This window comes from Urocampus carinirostris, chromosome 18 (assembly GCF_059441175.1).
Source record: "Urocampus carinirostris isolate Australia breed hairy pipefish chromosome 18, RoL_Ucar_1.0, whole genome shotgun sequence".
NCBI lineage: Eukaryota > Metazoa > Chordata > Actinopteri > Syngnathiformes > Syngnathidae > Urocampus > Urocampus carinirostris.
In genome coordinates this window covers 16,191,791-16,211,882 of record NC_142366.1, presented here as the reverse complement: position 1 = coordinate 16,211,882, position 20,092 = coordinate 16,191,791, and the positions used below count along the sequence as shown (strand labels likewise).

Below are 20,092 nucleotides of genomic sequence, written 5' to 3'. Positions count from 1 at the left end.
TCGCATTTTGGCTGTTTCCTGCATGTCAATTTTTGTTCATTTTTGGGTCAATTGTTGTCCGTTTTTTTCTGTTTTTTTTTTTTTTTTCATTTTTTTGGTCAGTTTGTGTTTGTTTCTGGTCATTTTTTAAAATGATTTTATTGGTTGTCGATTTTTTTTCATATTTTTGTGATTTGCTGTTTTTATTTTATTTTAATTTTTTGTAAGTTTCTGTTTGTTTGTTTCGAACAGTTTTTGCTTGTTTCTTGGTCAATTTTTGTTAATTTTTTTGGTCAATTTTTGTTCGTTTTTTTCTGCCTTTTTTTCTTTTTCCTTTTTTTGGTCAATTTGTGTTTGTTTCTGGTCATTTGTTTTTAATCATTTTGTTGGTTGTCGATTTTTGTCCATTTCCTGTCATTTCTTGTCATATTTTAGTGATTTGCTGTTTTAATTTTATTTTTTATTTTTTGTAAATTTCTATTTGTTTGTTTCGAACAGTTTTTGAACAGTTTTTGCTTGTTTCCTGGTCAATTTTTGTTCATTTTTTTCTGCCTTTTGTTTCTTTTTCCTTTTTTTAGTCAATTTGTGTTTGTTTCTGGTCATTTTTTAAAAATTACTTTATTGGTTGTCGATTTTTGTCCATTTCCTGTCATTTCTTGTCATATTTTGGTGATTTGCTGGTTTTATTTTATTTCATTTTTTTGTAAATTTCTGTTTGTTTTGAACAGTTTTTGCTTGTTTCCTGATCAATTCTTGTTTCATTTTTTTGGTCATTTTTTGTCTTTTGGATTTTTATTTGGGTTTTGTCGTTTTTTGGCTGTTTCTAATCGTATTTTGGTCATTTCCTGGTCATTTTAAAGAACAAATTTAAATACAATAACTTGGAAAACGATGCATATTGACCAACAGGGTTGGGTAGGGTTGCTTTAACTGGATTACTTTCAATGACTTTTGGATTACTCCACTACCAAATATGCTAATAAAAGACAAAAGAAACTAAATATGAATAAAATGATGACTCACAACACGTGGTAAGCTTTCTCTCCTGGCTTTGATCTCCGGCAAAACTAACATAAAATGCGACAGAAAAAAATGAAAAGAAATCCAAACAGCTTGCCAACATCATTTTTGCCGTTCCATGTATTCCGTTACTCCCCAAGCCTGCACAAAATGTAGTAATTTTATTCATATTTAGTTTCTTTTGTCTTTTATCAGCATCTTTGGTATTGGGGTAATCCAAAAGTAATTGAAAGTAATACAGTTAAAGTAACCCCACCCAACCCTGTTAACCAATCACTAGCCCCCCCAAAAAAAGCCTCTCGACCGACTCTTGACTGATCGGGAGCCGACTCCCGTCGACCATTTCCAAGAGTCGGCTCCTGGAACCCTTTCGTCCGCGAACGACACACCCCTAAAGCCCCAACGAACGAGCGAGAGTGGCGGTGTTGGATGATTCTGCAGCACGCAACCCTTTCTCCTAGTTTGACAAGCAGAAAAGCCGAAAGGAAGATCAATGATCATAATCATTTAGAAATGACATCGGAGCACCATGGACTACGATAGCAAGGAGGTTTAGCGCGATCGCTGGGCGTTTTCAGCAAGCTGGGCTCGTTTGGGAACATCTGTCGAGCAAAATGTGGCCATCCGCTAGCTTTTCTCCCTTAGCCTAATTTCGACACTCCAACGTTTGAAATCCGCTCGGAAAATCTCGTTTTTTCTCTCCTCGGTCCCCCCTGGGAGAACTGAATTCATCCGAGAGGGGAAAAAAACGGATTTAATCGTCTCCGTAGAGGAAAATCCGCTTTTCTCCCTCTCTCTGCTTCGGACTCGCCCTGCCTCCCCCTCCCGTTGGTTTCCATGCAGTTTTCCCCCTGAAGTGTTTCTCTCCTCGACACCTCCCTTTGCTCCCCGAGCCCTTCCCCTCATCTTTTCTCGCCATTATTCGCTGGCGAGGATGCCGGATCAGATCTCAGTGTCCGAGTTCCTCTCGGAGACCACCGAGGATTACAATTCGCCCACGACATCTAGCTTTACCACCCGGCTGCAGAGCTGCAGGAACACGGTCAACGTACTGGAGGAGGTGAGGACAAGGAAAAACAAACTCCATTCGATTCTATGTTGATGTTACATCCATGTATATTACTATCTAACCATGCATTTTAAAAACAAATCTATTCTAATCTTATTTCTATGTGTATTACTATCAATCAATCAATCAAAATTCATTTGTGTAGGAACTGCAACACAAAGTGGTGTATCCATATTTATTCTGTTCTCATGTTTTATCTATCTATCTATCTATCTATCTCTATCTATCTATCTATCTTTGGGAGGTCTTCATTGACTTGAAAAGCGCTATATAAATGCAGAACATTTACATTTATCTATCTATACATCTAGAAATCTATACATCTATCGATCTATAAATCTATCTATACATCTATGAATCTCCATACATCTATCTATACATCTATAAATCTATACATCTATCGATCTATAAATCTATATATACATCTATCTATACATCTATCTATACATTTTTAAATCTATCTATACATGTATCGATCTATAAATCTATCTATACATCTATCTATACTTCTATCTATCTGTCTATCTATACATCTATACATCTATCGATCTATAAATCTATCTATACTTCTATCTATACATCTATACATCTATAAATCTATCTATACATCTATAAATCTATCTATACATCTATCTATACTCTATACATCCATACATCTATCTATCTATTCATCTATCTATATATCTGTACATCTATCTATCTATCTATCTATACATCTATACATCTATACATCTATACATCTATCTGTACTTCTATTTATCTATCTCTATCCGTTTCTCTATCTCTCTGTCTCTCTGTCTCTCTATCTCGCTATCCTATTCTAATGTTTATTACAATCTATCCATTAACATTGCTTTTTAGACATGTATATTACTATTTAAACATGAATATTACTATGTATTCATGTGTGTATCTATCCATATATATTTGTATTTATCCATGCATATTGTTTCATCACTGCATATATATTTTTGCATATGCAGTGTATATACATGGATATTTTTGTGTCTGGCGGCAAGGCGGCGCAGTGGTTAGCGCTCGTGCAGCACAGTTCTGAGGGCAGTAGATCGAACTTTCCTGTGTGGAGTTTGCATGTTCTCCCCGTGCTTGCGGGGGTTTCTTCCCACATTCTAAAAACATGCATGTCAGGTTCATTGGCCGGTCCAAATTGTCCCTAGGTGTGGATGAGCGAGTGAGTTGTCTGTCCCTGTGGGCCCTGCGACTGGCTGGCAACCGGTTCAGGGTGTCCCCTGCCCACTGCCCGAAGATGACTGGGATGGGCTCCAGCACTCCCGCGACCCTACTGAGGATAAGCGGTGCAGATAATGGATGGATGGATGGGTTTATTCTATTCTAATGTTATCTATCAGCGTATACCTCTTTTCATCAACATATACTACTATCTATTCATGTATGTTACTATTCATATATATATGGTTGGTCGGATCCCTTAACCACTAGGGTGGTAGGGGCACTATTTCCTGTGTTCTGGGCAAGTACAGCCTAGTGGCGCCCATCCCTCTTCAGGCCAACATATGTTTCCACCTGGTCTCGAACCAGGGACCTTTCATGTGTTAGTAAATGTGCTAATCACTTCACTACGGAAACGTGTATACAGTTATGTAGATTTAGTCCTATAGATAAGTGCGTAGCCCCACATTGCAGAGCTTCAGGGTTCAATTCCAGCTACTGCAGTCTACTTGTGCAGAGTTAGCATGTTCTCCCCAAGACTTGTGTGGGTTTCCTCCGGGCACTTTGGTTTTCTCCCACATTCCAAAAACATGCATGTCAGGTTAATTGGCCGGTTCAAATTCTCCCTAGGTGTGAATAAGCATGTGAGTTGTCTCTGTGTCCCCTGTCCACTGCCTGAAGATAGCTGGGATGGGCTCCCCACGACCGTAGTGAGGATAAGCGCGCTGAGAATGGATTTATAAACGACTTTATAGTCTTGATTATTTGTAATTTTAAAGTTTGGTAGATAATCAAAATTAGGAGAGGGCATTATATGGATTCTAAACTTGCAAGGAGAACAGGGGAGCGAGCCTTCAGATGAGAATTTCCAACCTGTTCTTAAGGCCTCTACCTCTTTTATAAAATTTCCAGTGTTACAAAATCAGACCCCCTTTAAGAGTGTAGCAACTAAAGAACTGTAACAATATTGATAATGATATAAAAAGTTCATAATAGTCAAAACAACTGTACGCCATAATAGTCAAAATAACAAAGTGGCATCATATGCAATCTCCTTTGCAGGTGTCCAATATTAAAAACAGAATCAACTTATCAATTACAGTATAGAAAAAGAGACAAACTGCAGCACTCTGCGGTTAATATGTAATAAAAGGAAAACATGCACTAAAAAAAAAGAAAATTAGGATAGTCGCTTGTATGGCTGCATGATTAACCGAAATCTAATCGACTTGCTATGTGATGTAGTGCATTTGTGTAATCGCATAACACTGCGTTTTTTCCCCCAAGGATTTATAGACAGCAACCCTAACAAAGCTCTCCAGAAGAGGAGATTGTTTACTTCCATTTAATATTTCAATAATCCGGTAAAATTCACCTAAAATCTCGATCCAAAGTAAATTGATTGCTGTCGTTGAACCGTTTGGAGAATCTGGACGGTTTTGGTCTCTTTTTTGAAAGGTAGCACTTTAAGGTTTTTGGCTCCAACTGAAATAATCACTGCAAGTGCTACTAACATTGAATAATCTAAGTTGGAACACACAGAAATGCTAGGCTATTATTCTCGCCTTAATTCCTTCTTTGCATTTACATGTCTGCAGATGAGTGTATCATGGGCATCCTAGCTGGAAAACAAATTAGGCAAATTTGATCACAGTCCGAAACTTTTATTGTTCGAATTTTGCACATTTTTCCAAAGGTATGTCTAGGCGTTTCCAAAAGTGGCATTGTGGAGACTCCAAAAGGACCAGGGACTGGTGACATCATAGAGACACGTATTTGCTTCTCAACACTCTGATAGCCTTGTCAGTAGTATTAACCCTTAGATCACAGGTAACAAACAGGCGGCCCGCGGGCCAGATCAGGCACGCTAAGGGATTGAATCCGGCCCGCGAGACAACACTCAGAGAAGCGCAAGAGAAAAACAAACTGCAGGTTGAAATAGGTCAACTTGATGTTGCCAAAGGCAGGTGACTCTCACTAAGACACTGTACTTGTATTTAGTTCTCTCTCTCTCTCTCTCTGTCCTCCAACTCTGTCTCTTTCTTTCTCTCTCACTCTCTGTCCTCCAACTCTGTCTCTTTTTCTCTCTCTCACTCTTTCTTTCTTCCTTTGTTGCTCTTTGTCTCTTTCTCTCTTCTACCCTTTGCGCTTTCTTTTCTCTCTTCTACCCTTCTGTCTTTCTTTTTCCCTTTGGATTTCTTTCTTCCTCTCCCTTTCTTTCCCCCCTCTCTCACGATTTTTTATCTTTTGTTTCTCACGCTCTCTCCCTCTCTCTCTTTTTCTTTCTTTGTCCCGCCCTCTCTCCTTTTCCCTCACTCTTTCTCTTATTTCTTTATCCCTCTTTTTCTTTCTCTTTAATGTACTAGTCCAGCCCCCGGCAGAATGTTTGTTCTATCGTGTGGCCCCCGAGTTAAAATGAGTTTGACACCCCTGCCTTAGATGCATGAGTGGGATAAACGGTAAATGGTCTGCATTTATATAGCGCTGTTCAAGTCACTGAATACTTCCCAAAGCACTTTACAATGTGTTTCACACACACTCACACACTGATGTAAGGCACCTATTGTCTGGTCAAAGATCGCCATTTTGACTGAAATCATGTGATTGCTTTACCGGAACGTCAGATGCTGATGCGTCCTTTTTATGCATAAGATTAGCGTTCTTGCAATAAGATGTTATTTTGAAAGTCCTTTGATATTTGGAAAGCATCGGGGTATGTATGACCAAAATGTTATTCTTCAGAATCTTGTCATATTGCAGTTATTCGTCATAGAACATGTGTATGACATGATGCCATAAGTGTTTTTCTATTTTTTTCCCTCTAACTATCGACCCATTTTATGGAAGAGTGTATGTAATGGTATAACATGCATCCAAGGGTTAAGTACTCACCAAAAAAACAATCCTAGCAAAAAAAAAAATGCACTTTTAAAATTGAGAATTGCATCGAATTTGCAACATTGGTCTGAAAAATCGCAATTAGGTTTTTTTCCTAAAATCGTGGAGCTCTAGTGTCTTGTAGACCGGCGAAATTTGTAATTGCGTCTTTAAATTGCGTAATGCAAATAGTCTAAATACATTAGCAGCAATATTGTGCAAAGAAAAGAATAAAGAATAAAATATGAACATAATTTTTTGAGTCATAGGGTGGTGATGGCTCTGGGGAAGAAACTCTAGTCCTTAAAGATTTGGTAGGCTCTGCTGCGGTAGCGCAAGCTAGCAATGTCTTGTAGACTGGAGAGAGCATCCAATGATCTTCTGGGCTGTGATGATGACTCTCTGTAAGGTTCTCTTGCCTGCTGCTGCAGCTATATATATATAATATATATATATATGAAGGTGAACTTGTTTTATCTTCTGCTTCCTTTCCTGCTATCACTTCAGAGCGAGTACTTAGAAAAGGGAGTGCTAGGTCACTGGAAGTGAGGATGTTTCTTACATAAGCATGCAGCTTCACTGCACAATGCATCGCTTGAAGGCCCGGCCCGAGTGCCCCATGTCGTCAACTCCTGAGTCAAATCGTCTATTCTTGCCTTCACAGGCTATCTTTCACGTACCCTTAATTCTAAAGCAGTTTGTGAAAATTCATGGAAGAAACTGTACTTCGTTTTTGTACAAGCCGCATTGGAATATAAGCCGCACGCTTAAACATCCATATATTGACATCGCGTTCATTTCCTGTTCTTTAAAAATGAAAAGAGTTGTGCCCGGTTAAGGTTCTTGTGTGCAGATTATGCATACCTGTCAACCTGTACGTTTTTGCTGCACAAAGAACGTTTATTATGCATTTTAAGACGAGTACGACGTACGAGAAAATCTGTACGGAAAAATTTTTTTTTGTCAATGATGGGTACCATCCGGTATGCACCGACTATCACCAAACGGCAAATGAATCAAGTCAAACGAGTTCGCCGCGGTAGCCTCTATCTCGGTATCGTTTTTTTCCGTTTCAAACGAAGCGAGCGGTTTGATGCTACTGTGCGCATTTGTCTGCCTCCTCGGATTTCATGTGGTGGTTATGTAGTGAAAGGAAGTCCGTCTCTTTTTCGATAACCAGCTTTTTCGGCTCAAGTGATTAAAGAGAGCCGGCTCTCCAACGGCTCACTTGCTTTGATGCATTATATTACGAATCAATATTGTTGTATAAGGAGGTAAAAAAAAAGGAAGTATAAAAGGAGAAAATGAAAAAAGACAGGTTAAATTGGCAACATTAAATTGGCATCAACATATATGCATTAGAGTGACACAAATCATTGTACATTTTGTGTATGCTTGGAATGTACGTCTGTCACCTGATTGAAGATTTTAGTATGGCAGGTAGGTAACTAATTATTATGGTATATTATGGGGCTCAGCCTCACCAATGTGCCCATGTGCTACCCAATGGTCTTAACTGGTAATGTGTGCGAGGGTGCTTCAAGATCAGAAAGAGCCAGAGCAAGGACAAGTCACAGCAACATAGCAGGTCAGCTCAGGTCTCCTATCGAACACCTGAGAGACCTAATCTAACAACCTCCCTGTTTGAGTGGCCTTAACTGTCAAGAACCGGAACAGGACCAGGACACAAATGCGTCACATTTCTCACACAAGCCTTTTAGTTTCCGGGAAATGGGGAGTCACGTACGTTAGGCAACAGTCTGGCGTGAAATGATAGGAAGCCAGAGGCCGACGAGAGCGATACCAATTGCCCGAGCAGATATCGGACAGATGGGGTCGATACCGGACAGGCTGGGACAGACAGGATTGATATCAAACAGGATATAGAAAGCAAACTAGATGGGAACAAAAACTGGAGAGAATATTAAACAGGACCAAAATAGACGAGAACGAACTGGAAACCGATATTAAACAGGACAAAAATAAACAGGCACAATACCGGACAGGGAATACCAACAGGAAAACAGGACCGAGTCAAAACCCACGTCTTGCGGGGCAGAGGTTTGTTGACGGACTGACAAAGTAAGAGCGAGCGCACTGGGTTTATATGAGCCGCAGCTGGCGCTACGCGGGCGGGGCCCAATTGGGCGCCATGGCAACCTTTACATCAACACAGGATTCGTACGGTTGCTTTAAATCTTTGAAAATGCTAGAATTTTGATGCTGTGTTTGAAAAGTGCTTGAAACTTATGACGTGCTTATACATGCTTGGAATAGTTGCCATATTTCTCAGATGTCTGACTTGACCACGCATTAAATAAAGAAAAACTAAACAATTTTGCTTAATTATGACACTGACTGCTCTCTGGTGGCTTCACTTTGCCATTGAAATGTAAAAGAGGAAGTCCGGGTTGAATTAATCCGCATCTCTACGGTTTGACGTCGTCGGGTGCTGTCGGTGGGAGACAGAATAGAGACGGCTGCAAACACTTACGATATGGGGAACAGAAACTCAGTTTCATTGTGTATGCCGCATTCAGTGAATGGTTGCTGCTGGTTTCATATTTGGCTTACGATTTGTCAGGTTTTCTGGTTCATTTTATGGAGCGGCAGTAGTTCAGGAGGTAGAGCAGTCATCTTGTGACCAAGAGGTTTGATTCCCGGCTCCTCAGAGTGAAGGATTTTATACATTTGACTATAAAGGATTTTGTACGATCAAATACAAATTACATTTAAATGCAAAATATATTCACTGGATGAGCTGTGGGGCGAGGTCAATGCAACCTAGTGGAGAATGATGTTTATAGGAACAGCGGGGAACTGGGACAAAGGGCTGATAAGATGATCAGCACTTTTCGACGCAGACGGCCCTGGTGACGTAGAAACGCGCGGGGATGTTTTGATCATTTCAGACCTAGAGGCGAGGGGGCTTTCCTGGCACGCCCATGGGAGGAGCCGGCACACCAGCTTGCGGAAATAAACGTGAGCAGAGGAAGAGAAAGGCAGAAGATTGAGAGAGGAGGCTTGACGGAGACTCAAGCGATACTAATTCGGCTAATTCGGCCATATGTTCAATGGAGTTCACTTAGTTAAATTGTTTAAGAAATGAAATCTGCCTCCGTGTGGAAATGCCGCTCTCTTGTTCATTTTTCCATCAAGAAAAGAGTTTAATGTCCAAAAGTCCTGAATGATTTAATGGAAATATTAAATTGCAATTTCTCTAGCATGGACACTGAACCCCTAAGGCTCCCGATAGGCGGGTAGGTGCCTTGCATTGCCTTCCTCTTCTCAGTGTGTAAATGGCTAAAGTGTGAAGTACATTGTGAAGCACTTTTTAGGTGTTCCGGGAGTGATTAAAAGTGCTAATTAAGAGCAGTTCATTTAATATTGTTCGTGGCAGTACTCAGTGACCTCAGACAACAAGGCTATGGATTCACAACGGATCTCTTGTTTTAGGGCAGGGGTGTCAAACTCATTTTAACTCTGGGGCCACACGATAGAACAAACATCTGTCGGGGGCCGGACTAGTAGATTAAAGAGAAAGAAAAAAAGAGATAAGAAATAAGAGAAAGAGGGAGGGAAAAGGAGAGAGGGCGGGACAAAGAAATAAAAAGAGAGAGAGGGAGAGAGCGTGAGAAACGGGATAAAAAGTCGTGAGAGAGGGGGAAAAGAAAGGGAGAGTAAATAAATCCAAAGAGAAATAGAAAGTAGGAGAAAAAAGAGAAAAGAAAGCGCAAAGGGTAGGAAGAGAGAAAGAGAAAAGAGAGAAAAGGAAAAAAGGAAGTTAGAGCAAAAGAAGTTAAAAAGACACAGAGAGGGAAATAGTCAAAGAGAAACAAAGCAAGAGAAAAAGAAAAACACAGAGAGTGAAAGAGACAGAGAGTGGGAGAAAAGGGGTGGAAAAGAGAGAGAGAGAGAGAGAGAGAGAGAGAGAGAAAGAAATACAAGTACAGTGTCTTTGTTCGAAGCACCTTTCTTTGGCAACATCAAGTTGACATATTTCAACCTGCAGCTTGTTCTTTTCTTGCGCTTCTCTGAGTGTTGTCTCACGGGCCGGATTCCATCCCTTAGCGGGCCTGATCTGGCCCGCGGGCCGCCTGTTTGACACCTGTGTTTTAGGGGTACTGGAAAACCGGCGCTAAAAGTCCTTACCATGTGCTTGAATTTGGCTTTGAAAAAACTGGACGAATCCTGTTAATGTTGCGATCACAACAGTACTTTACCAAGGTATCATTAACATGGGCATGCTGTCTTCTATTAGCATGCATTATTCATCGCATACAATTGCCTTTTCTGCCGTCAAATCGCAAAAATAAGCTTTATAACCGATGTCTTGAGAGGTAATGTGATCCCAAACAAGTGATCAACACAACTTGAATCATCTCTGTAAACGGTGTCTGGTGTGCGTGGGACAGCGCCATCTGCCAATGGCACTGAACGCCGGCTTCATCTTGGTAATGGCGCCTATTCCATGCGGGGCTTCACTGTCAATGTCAACAAAAGAGTCGAGTAAATGAACTCTGAGCTTTTGCTATTATTACGGGAAGAAAGTAGATGCTTGGGCCAATGTATCTGAAAGTACTCTTGTGAGAGCCTTTCGCAAAAGCAGGCATCATTTCTACTTTCAATGCCATTCCATTCGACGTTATGCAATTGTGATCTGATTGATCAGTTAATGCGCAGTTAATACACATTTGAGATCTATGCAGTTTTACTTGCACCATTTTTGTTTGAAAGCACTTAAATGTCTTGAGAATTCAATAAAAATATTTAAAATCTGTTGCTATTTTATTTATCATATTATATTACACATTTTAAGCTAGTCATTGCAATATGCATTATCATTTTTTAGTAATTTATATCGGTGTTGCTTTTTTTGGTATTTCGGCCTAGCATGAATGGTTTTCCGTTTCATTTGGGTGCATCCCCACATATAACTCATAATTGTCATGATTACCTATATGAATCACCTATACCCGTTCATTTGGCGCCAACCGCTCCCTGTCCTTAGTTAAACCCAGTCCTGTCAATCCCCTGTTGTCAGTCTGGCTGCGAACCTCAGTGTGTACCAGGCAAGCCTTTTTCGACCCTGACTCCCACCTGTCCCGTTTTTGCCCCCGTCTGTTTCCGGCTATGACCTGTTTTGATCCTGAACACGTCTACTCTCCCATCCTGGCTTACGACCTCTTTTTGCCCCCGACTACGTCTACTCTCCCGTTTTGGCTTACGACTCGTTTCTGACCCCGACCACGCCTTGCTCTCCCAGTCCCGGCTACTGACCAGTTTTTCCGTCCCAGACACTGCCCACGCTCGCTACGGAAGATCCACTTCCATGTTCAGATCACAATCTGAGTACGAGAGCGACTTGCTTCCCGCGTCCAGCAAACACCAGATTGTGGGCGCAGCCCTTCCTCGTTCCTTCAATAAAACTTGTGGTAAACGCTACGCAATTGGGCCCTGTTTCCGTTCTGGTCCTGGCAATAATTTATTCTGATCGAAGTAAAATAAAAATAACTAATCGTACACTCTTTAAGAAGAATACCACTCACATAGTATAGGACACCAGAAAAAATAATGTGATGCACAAAACCGTGATGCCTAACTGTTTTTTCCCAAATACAGATGAATGATTAAAACAAACTTAAAACACAATGACTGATGGTAATAACACACCCTGCTTATATTTTTCTCGAGGGCTAAAATTTTCAGTTCGCAAAAGCAGTGGACACATGGATTTTTACTTCAAGTTTTCGTTGTGGTACTCACCTCCAATCTTAGTTTGGAAAACCGGTGATGTTTTCCAAGGCCCGCTAGCAGGCGCTGGCCTCACCAACTCAAAATCTGATTGGCTAAACCAACACTGATCCTGTACTGGTTCATGACATATATATATATATATATATATATATATATATAGATTCTGTCTTACTAGCCACTGCTTGTTGTAATGGAGAACTTAGCAAATACATGAATCCTTGTGTTTAAAGATGCCATTTGCTCTCATGTCTGGAGATTTGTTTATTTTTCACTGACGCATACTTAACTTGGACACTTAAATCGATAGTTTGATTTAAGGAAGAACAAATTGAAATAACTGAAATCTATCCACATCAATACAAATAAACAAATAAAATAAAATTTGTCTCCCTCCCGCACTTAGTGAAGAGGATTGAAGCTCATTTTGACTGCCGTTTTTGTGCCAAATAATGGTTTCAAAACAAGGTGAAAGCAAAGTTATTTCGTAAAAATGTCCAAAAATACAGCAAACGAGGATAGCAATGTATTCATCTTCAGTGCAGACGGCGCAGAGTGAGAAGGAGTGCGCGCCTCCTGTCCTGTGTATAGCTCCGCCCATTCCTCACGCTCACCCTATCAAATTGCTCTAGGTGCTTTGCTAGAGCTTCTGGGTAAAAGGTTTGTTTTGGGTTTAAATTTGTTGTGTGGGTTTTCGTCATCATGTGTCCCAACAATGAACATAGATTGTTTGATAAGCTTTCATATAAAATATTATGGGCTGCACGGCGGCGCAGTGGTTAGCGCTTGTGCGGCACAGTTCATGTCATCGGAACCTTCTGCGTGGGTTCAAATCCAGCTCCAGACTTCCTGTGCGGAGTTTGTATGTTCTCCCCGTGCTTGCGTGGGTTTCCTCCGGGCACTCCGGTTTCCTCCCACATTCCAAAAACATGCATGTCAGGTAAATTGGCCGGTCCAAATTGTCCCTAGGTGTGAATGCGCGAGTGAGTTGTCTGTCCCCGTGTGCCCTGCGATTGGCTGGCAACCAGTTCAGGGTGTCCACTGCCCGGAGATGGCTGGGATGGGCTCCAGCCCCCCCGCGACCCTAATGAGGATAAGCGGTACGGCTAATGAGATGAGATGAGATAAAATATTATTTTGCGATTTACAGCCAATACTGGGTCTGTTGGAGTGATACTTTTACTGTACACTGCAGTTAAAATGGTTTCCTATATATACTGGATCAAACCTACCAATCATTTGTATAATCTCGTTTGCGCACGTGCGATTAACAGTTCCGCATGTAGAAATCACTAAATATTTTAGATCTATATAATCTCTGAGCCATATGTACTCATGAAATAAGCCCCGAACCCTGATTTAGACCCTATAAAGGGTTAATCATAGATATTTTCATCATTTCAATCAGACTAAAAGGCTTCAAAAGAAGCAGCAACAACTTAGCCGCTTACCCCCTAGCTAGATTTGAGGTCAGCAGATGACAAATCCGAAAATTTGCCACAATATTCAAAAGGTCAAAATGCTCTCGTTATGGTTCCTCCAGTGGGGGCCGTCAAGGCCTAAACAAATATCTGAATCATGTAATTTTAATTATTTTTTCTACATGAATACTTAGTTATTCCAAATTGTCTGTCAAGCCAAGCCGTGTTTATTTGTATAGCCATTAATCACAAAGAGTCTCAAAGGGCTGCACAGACCACAGATTATTGAAAACTACAGACTATTATCACACCATCCTCTGATCTAAAACCTACATGAGGGCAAGCAAAAACTCAAAAACCTCAACATGAGGAAAATTAAGAAACCCTGAAAAGGGACCGCACATGACTTACTTTCATTGCTTTTCCCCGGGTTTCACTGCTTCCAAATGTGTCCTTTCTTATTTAAGCTTTTAACCAATCAAATTTCATCAATGACTTGTTGCCAGGGTATAAAATCCATCCAGAGGCCTTCAGAGTGAGCTCTGCAGGCCCCGAAGCCTAACATCAGTTTTGAAAAAGCTGTTGGTTTAGCCAATCAAACAGGGACATAAAATGTGCTGAAAAATTAGCTTTTGTCTGGAGAGCAGGTTTGAATGATTTGACGAATTTTGTCTTTAAAATATATGGTGTGGCTCTCTCAAAAACATAAAGTAAATAATGCAAAGCAGTGTGAATATTTTAGAAACTAAAACTTGAGAAAGAAAGCTGACCGTGGGCTGACTCATTGTCGTTTTCAATTCTATTCATTATTGATTAGTGACGTACGCGTGCTGCCTCGTCTCCACCGATTGAACATACCGTGTAGACCTGTGCTCTACGCTGCCCAATCGGCAGGGTTGGGTGGGGTTACTTTAACTTGATTACTTTCAATTACTTTTGGATTACTCCAATACCAAATATGCTAATAAAACACAAAATAAACTAAATATGGATAAAATTATGACTCATGACACGTGATAAGCTTTCTCTCCTGGCTTTGATCTCTTTGATCTCCGGCAATAAAATGAAATGATCTGCATTTCTATAGCGTTTTTCAAGTCAAGACTTCCCAAAGCGCTTTACAGTGTGCTTCACATTTCCCAATAGCGGCCTTGCAGCCATGTAAGGCGCTAACCTGCTTATTGGGGGTATTAGGGGTTCAGTGTCTTACCCAAGGACACTTCGACATGTAACACGGACGAGCTGGGATTCGAACTGGGATCCCTTGATCCCAAGACGAGCGCTCTACCTCCTGAGCTACTGCCGCCAAACTAACATAAAATACGACAGAAACAAAATGAAAATAAATCCAAACAGCTTGCCGACATCATTTTTGCCGTTCCATGTATTCCGTTACTCCCCAAGCCTGCACAAATTTTTTTTTTTTTAGCATATTTGGTATTGGAGTAATCCAAAAGTAATTGAAAGTAATCAAGTTAAAGTAACCCTACCCAACACTGCCAATCGGGCTGTACAGTAAAAAACATTGCATCTCCACAGCAACTGCCTGGAAACATTTATTAGGTATGTTTAGAAAAAGTGCTAAATCAAATAATTCAGCAGGGTTTTTCCTGTTTTCATAATTGTGACGACGTCAAGTCAAATCATTTGTGTAGCTCTATATCACAAAAATCCCAAAAGGGCTGCACAGACCACCATTATAGCATTCCCTGATCTGAAACCTACAGAAAGACAAGGAAAAACTCAAAAAAACTTTAGCAGGAAAATTAAGGAAACTTCCAGGATGACCAGGCTGCAATGAATGTTGCAAGGTTATCAAAAGACAATACACAAGTCAACATCAACATTAAATACAAGTACAGTGGAACCTCGGTTTTCGAACGCCTCTCAGTTCGAACAAATCGGTTCTCGACCAAAAATTTCTAGAAATTCTTGCTTCGCTTTTCGTTCAAAAAATCGGAGTTCGAACGCCCGTACGCTAGGGGCGATGCTGAGCGGCGTACGGGTGTAGATTGCCCCCACCCCTCGTGAAGAACTGTTGTCACGTGACCGCGCACTTCTTTTTGCTTTCGTTTTGAATATCGGTGAACGGAGTGTTTAAACCCCTAATTATGCCTCGGAACAAAGTTGCTACAGGTGAAAAAAGAAGAGTAGTGCGTACAACTATTGCATTTAAAAAAAGAAATAATAGCAAAATATGAAGAAGGTGTGCGAGTTTCCGATATTGCTATACATAAAGCATGGCTTCTGCTGAGCACCACATAGGTAAGAAACCCTATTCATAATTCTTTCCTTTATCCTTTAACCGCTCACCACTTGTTGTGGAAACCCGGGTGCTAAATGACGTGTAAACGACCTGATTTCTTTATTTTTACACGTTGATGTTAGCGTAATCTTTCGTACGGAAGATTACGCTAACGCGAACGTACGATTAGCCTTGGTTAGCTTCATGTTTACGTCCTTGCTAAACATTCGGGGTGTTGGAACGGATTAAAACGATTTTACATTACTTTTAATGGGAAAAACGATTTTCCGTGATCGACCAAATCGGTTTTCGAACAGGGTTCTGGATTGGATTATGGTCGAGAACCGAGGTTCCACTGTACAGTATTTATTGGTGTATAAAGCTCACCCCTAATTTTTGATTAAAAATCGATATAAAACTTAAATTCACATTTTCAGCTATACTAATGCGCATTATATGTGACAAAAATTGCTGAATACGTGCGGCCATGATTAAAATAATTTATCGACTACGTAAATTATGAACACAATACCAACATAGGTCAGGACCAAAACAGGAAACAGGACCTACTCGCGTAAAGTTACTCACAGTTTTATTGGGGAGAAGGGAAAAGAGCACACACTCGATCCGCGGGATCGTTGGTCGCGGGTATTAGGTTGCTCAACCGCGGGAGTGGGACTTCCGTGGCGAGCGATGGCGGTGTCGGGAATGTAAAAAAGTCGAAAACAAGGAGAGGAGGGAGCCGTAGTGAGATCAAACAGATCGTAGCGGGAGAAAAACAAAAGCAAAAACGCAGGACAGGCAGAAAAAGGGCTTGCCGTGTAAAAACGGAGATTCGGAGACGGACCGACCAAAGGGGACTGACTGGACAGAGTTTAAATACAATCTGTCAACAGGCTCCAGCTACCGCCCACGGGCGGGGCCAATTGGGCGGCATGGCAACCGTGACAACATATAATTTTCAATGTATTTATTTAATGTGCTTCAAAATTCAATTAATCAGATACAGACGCTCCCCTACTTACAACCAAAAGAGTTATGAAAAACGGTAGATACGAACATTTTTTTCGGGATGTCGAAAAATATCCGGACATTGCTGTAAGTTAGAGTTTGTATTTCCGAGTACAGGACATTACTGTAGTGCTTCTTTCCGCCACTGCCGGCGTGTGGTGGCGCTGTGAGAAGTCACCCATCATCCACCCCGTAGAAGGAATCCGGCTTCCGGTGTGTAGACATTCTAGACTGTATCTCCAGCGCTCTAAGAACTTTGACAATTTTTAATTGTTCAATATCTCCTGCATCCTTTCAAAATGGTTGGTGTCAAGTGTAAAGAAGAGGCGAGCCGTTTCTTTTGAAATTAAAGTGGAATAAGAAAGCTGGATGCGGTTGAGAACATGGTCGGAACACTTTTTTTCGGCCACTTTTACCATAGAGGAGGACCTCTTGAAGCGTATCTTCCACGAGTAAGTTAAACTCAACTTTATTTATCTTTATAGAGCATATTTTTGATGAAATCGTTTACTACAAAACAGGTTAATTATTCAGGCCTTAAACATACTTCTATAAAACTTGAACATACAAAATATAGTACTGAAGCAACTTACGAACAAATTCAACTTACGAACGATCGTCTGGAAATAGGGCCGCGTCTGTACATCATGGATCTGTTCCCCTTGTTGTGCATTTTTTGCGTTTATTTATATCTTTCAGGACGACTATCTGTTCTCTCCATTCTTAAAGATTCGTCTCTGGTAACGTAAAAATAGTGTGATCTATATTAGGGCTGCAACTAACGTTTCATTTTATTTTTTCGATTAATCGATAAATGGGATTCCTAATTTCTCTCCTATTTGTTCATATATTGACGTTTTGGACAGATAGACCATAGTGCAAAAACAAACTATTCTACAATATAAAACAATAAAAAAATATCAAACATTTTGTCAACTAATTTGTTTCGGGGGGTTGAATTGTAGAATATGATAAACTATGCCAATATTAAAATTACATATGCTCAAGAATTGGCCCCCTGGGTAGAGTAATGTCATTATTATTATTTTTGCTTTATACTTAATTTCTGATTGTCTTCTCTGTATTTCTGTCTGTTCCCTTGAAAATTGTTAACTTTGTTTCACGATGAAACAAACAAAGTTTCACATGAATTTTGTTTGTAAATGATGCAATGTTCAAAATGTAGTATCTAAAAAATTTAACAGTCTGTCTTGGCGCCATCTGCCGGACCAAAGCGGTACTACAATTCCCAGCGTCACAACAAAATGGTTGTGCACTCTAATTTGCATTGATTTAACGTTCTTGGTGGCTCGTAAATCACGTGATACAATGAATCGATGATCTAATGAGTTGCCAATGCTTATAGTCGTCGATTTTGTCGATTCGTTGTTGCAGCACTCATCTATATCAACGGTGGTCCTCTGGTTGGGAATCTGTGTTCTCACCGCCGTGACCCAGATTCGATTCCCGTCGCATCCAATGCAATGTGATTGGGCACAGTGATATTTTTCAACTGATCAACGGTTGCACAAATATGGTCATGAACTACAGTGGAACCTCGGTTCTCGACCATAATCCATTCCAGAACCCTGTTCGAAAATTTGTTCAATCACCGAAATCGTTTTTTCCCATTAAAAGTAATGTAAATCGTTTTAATCCGTTCCAACACCCTGAATGTTTACCACGAACGTAAACATGAAGCTAACCCAGGCTAATCGTACGTTCGTGTTAGCGTAATCTTCCGTACAACAGATTACGCTAACATGAACGTGTAAAAATTAAAAAAATCAGGTCGTTTACACGTCATTTAGCACCCGGCTCTCCACAACAAGTGGTGAGCGGTTAAAGGATAAAGTAAAGATTTATGAATAGGATTTCTTACCTTTGTGGTGGTCTGCAGAAGCCATGCTCTATTCCCTCGAAAGAAGGGAAACTCGTACACCTTCTTCATATTTTGCTATTATTTCTTTCTTAAATGCAATAGTTGTACGCACTACTCTTCTTTTTTCACCTGTAGCAACTTTGCTGCTTGATTCCTGGCTCCCCTGTGTTATATGTCGAAGTGTCCTTGGGCAAAGACACTGAATCCCTAATGCTCACGATAAGCAGGTAGTTGCCTTGCATGGCTGACGCTGCTATCGGTGTGTGTGTGTGAATGGGTAAGTGTGAAGCGAATTGTAAAGCATAGGTCTTCATTGACTTAAAAATACTCTTGTTTACAATTACAATGAACATTATACAGATCAGGTAGACATATGTCCGAAAAATTAGTGTTGGAGAGATCAATTATTAAATTGTTCTTCATTATTCAATTGTTTTTGATATTCGAATGACAAATTTATGGCAGTGAAGACTTGCTAAAGTAGCGCTAAAAACATCAAAACATGTACATTAAACTTTGTTGCATCATTTATAGAAATATATAATAGATATAAATGTCCAGTATTGAAGAGTAACGTGTTGTGTCGTGATTAAGACTGGCGTCAAAGAGCTGCCATTCTTAATTAAATGGTAAATGGTCTGCGTTTATATAGCGCTTTTCAAGTCAATGAAGACCTCCCAACACGCTTTACAATGTGCTTCACACTTACCCATTCACACACACACTCGCACACCAATAGGGAGTCAGCCATGCAAGGCTTATTGGGGGCATTAGGGATTCAGTGTCTTGCCCAAGGACACTTCGACATATAACACGGAGGAGCCGGGAATCAATGTCCAGCACAAACACACAAGCATGTATGCAACTAAATACACTTTATAGACAATACCAAACTCTCAGTACTCACTGATGTTCAGAAGCCCATATGATCACAACAGTACATATGTCTAGGTGTAACGTTTGGTACAAAGCATGGAATAGGGTGTCTTTCAAATAACACCTTAAGACACTTTTTAGAGTGAAATTTGCGACCAAATTTCTTTTGTACCCCACTTTGACTGTAAATTTGGCCATATTTTCAAATTAATTGGTCACAATTTTGGAGTATTCAAGGTGTCAATCTTCATGAATGAACTAGAATGGCCTTGCACCATAAGAGCATCACCCTCGTTGAGACGCAAAAGCATTTTTGGGTGGCATTTCCCTTTTTGGCAGGGTCATTCACCTTTAGAGTGACCTGCCCGGTTGTTTGTTAAATATTGCGATCCTCGACAAACTTGTTATGGCCAAGAGAGTAGAATGTCTTTCTGGGAAAGCTGCCAAGTCAGCAAAACCAAAAATGCTAAGTCAGCTTTTTTTGGGCAGTTTTTGAATATGGGGTAACCTACTCTACTGCCTGTAAAAGATGGTGTTGATATTCAATGTCGTTTTGGCCTGGGAGAGTGGAGTGTGTGTCTTAAAAAAAATGCTGAGTCAGCAAAACCAAAAGTGCTGAGTTGACTTTTCGGGGGTATTCTGTTCACATATAGGTCAACCCTTGAAATGGAATGTTGTTCTGTTCTTGAAGAAAGGAATGTCTTATTGGAAAAACTGCAGAGACAGCAAAACCAAAAGCGCTTAGTCAGCTGTTTGGGCAGTTTTAA

The 20,092-nt window shown here is 40.4% G+C and overlaps 1 protein-coding gene across 4 annotated transcripts in view; it reads left to right on the top strand.

The window, feature by feature from the left end:
• The first annotated feature begins 1,390 nt into the window (after positions 1–1,390).
• The window catches only part of asap1b (ArfGAP with SH3 domain, ankyrin repeat and PH domain 1b), a 117,354-nt gene continuing 98,652 nt past the window's right edge, over positions 1,391–20,092 (top strand). For all 4 annotated transcript variants that reach the window (XM_088322726.1, XM_088322724.1, XM_088322725.1 and 1 more), the window contains exon 1: positions 1,391–2,059. In XM_088322726.1, the coding sequence (XP_088178852.1) occupies positions 1,934–2,059 (126 nt within the window). In that variant the 5' untranslated portion in view covers positions 1,391–1,933. The remainder of the gene's footprint in view (positions 2,060–20,092) is intronic.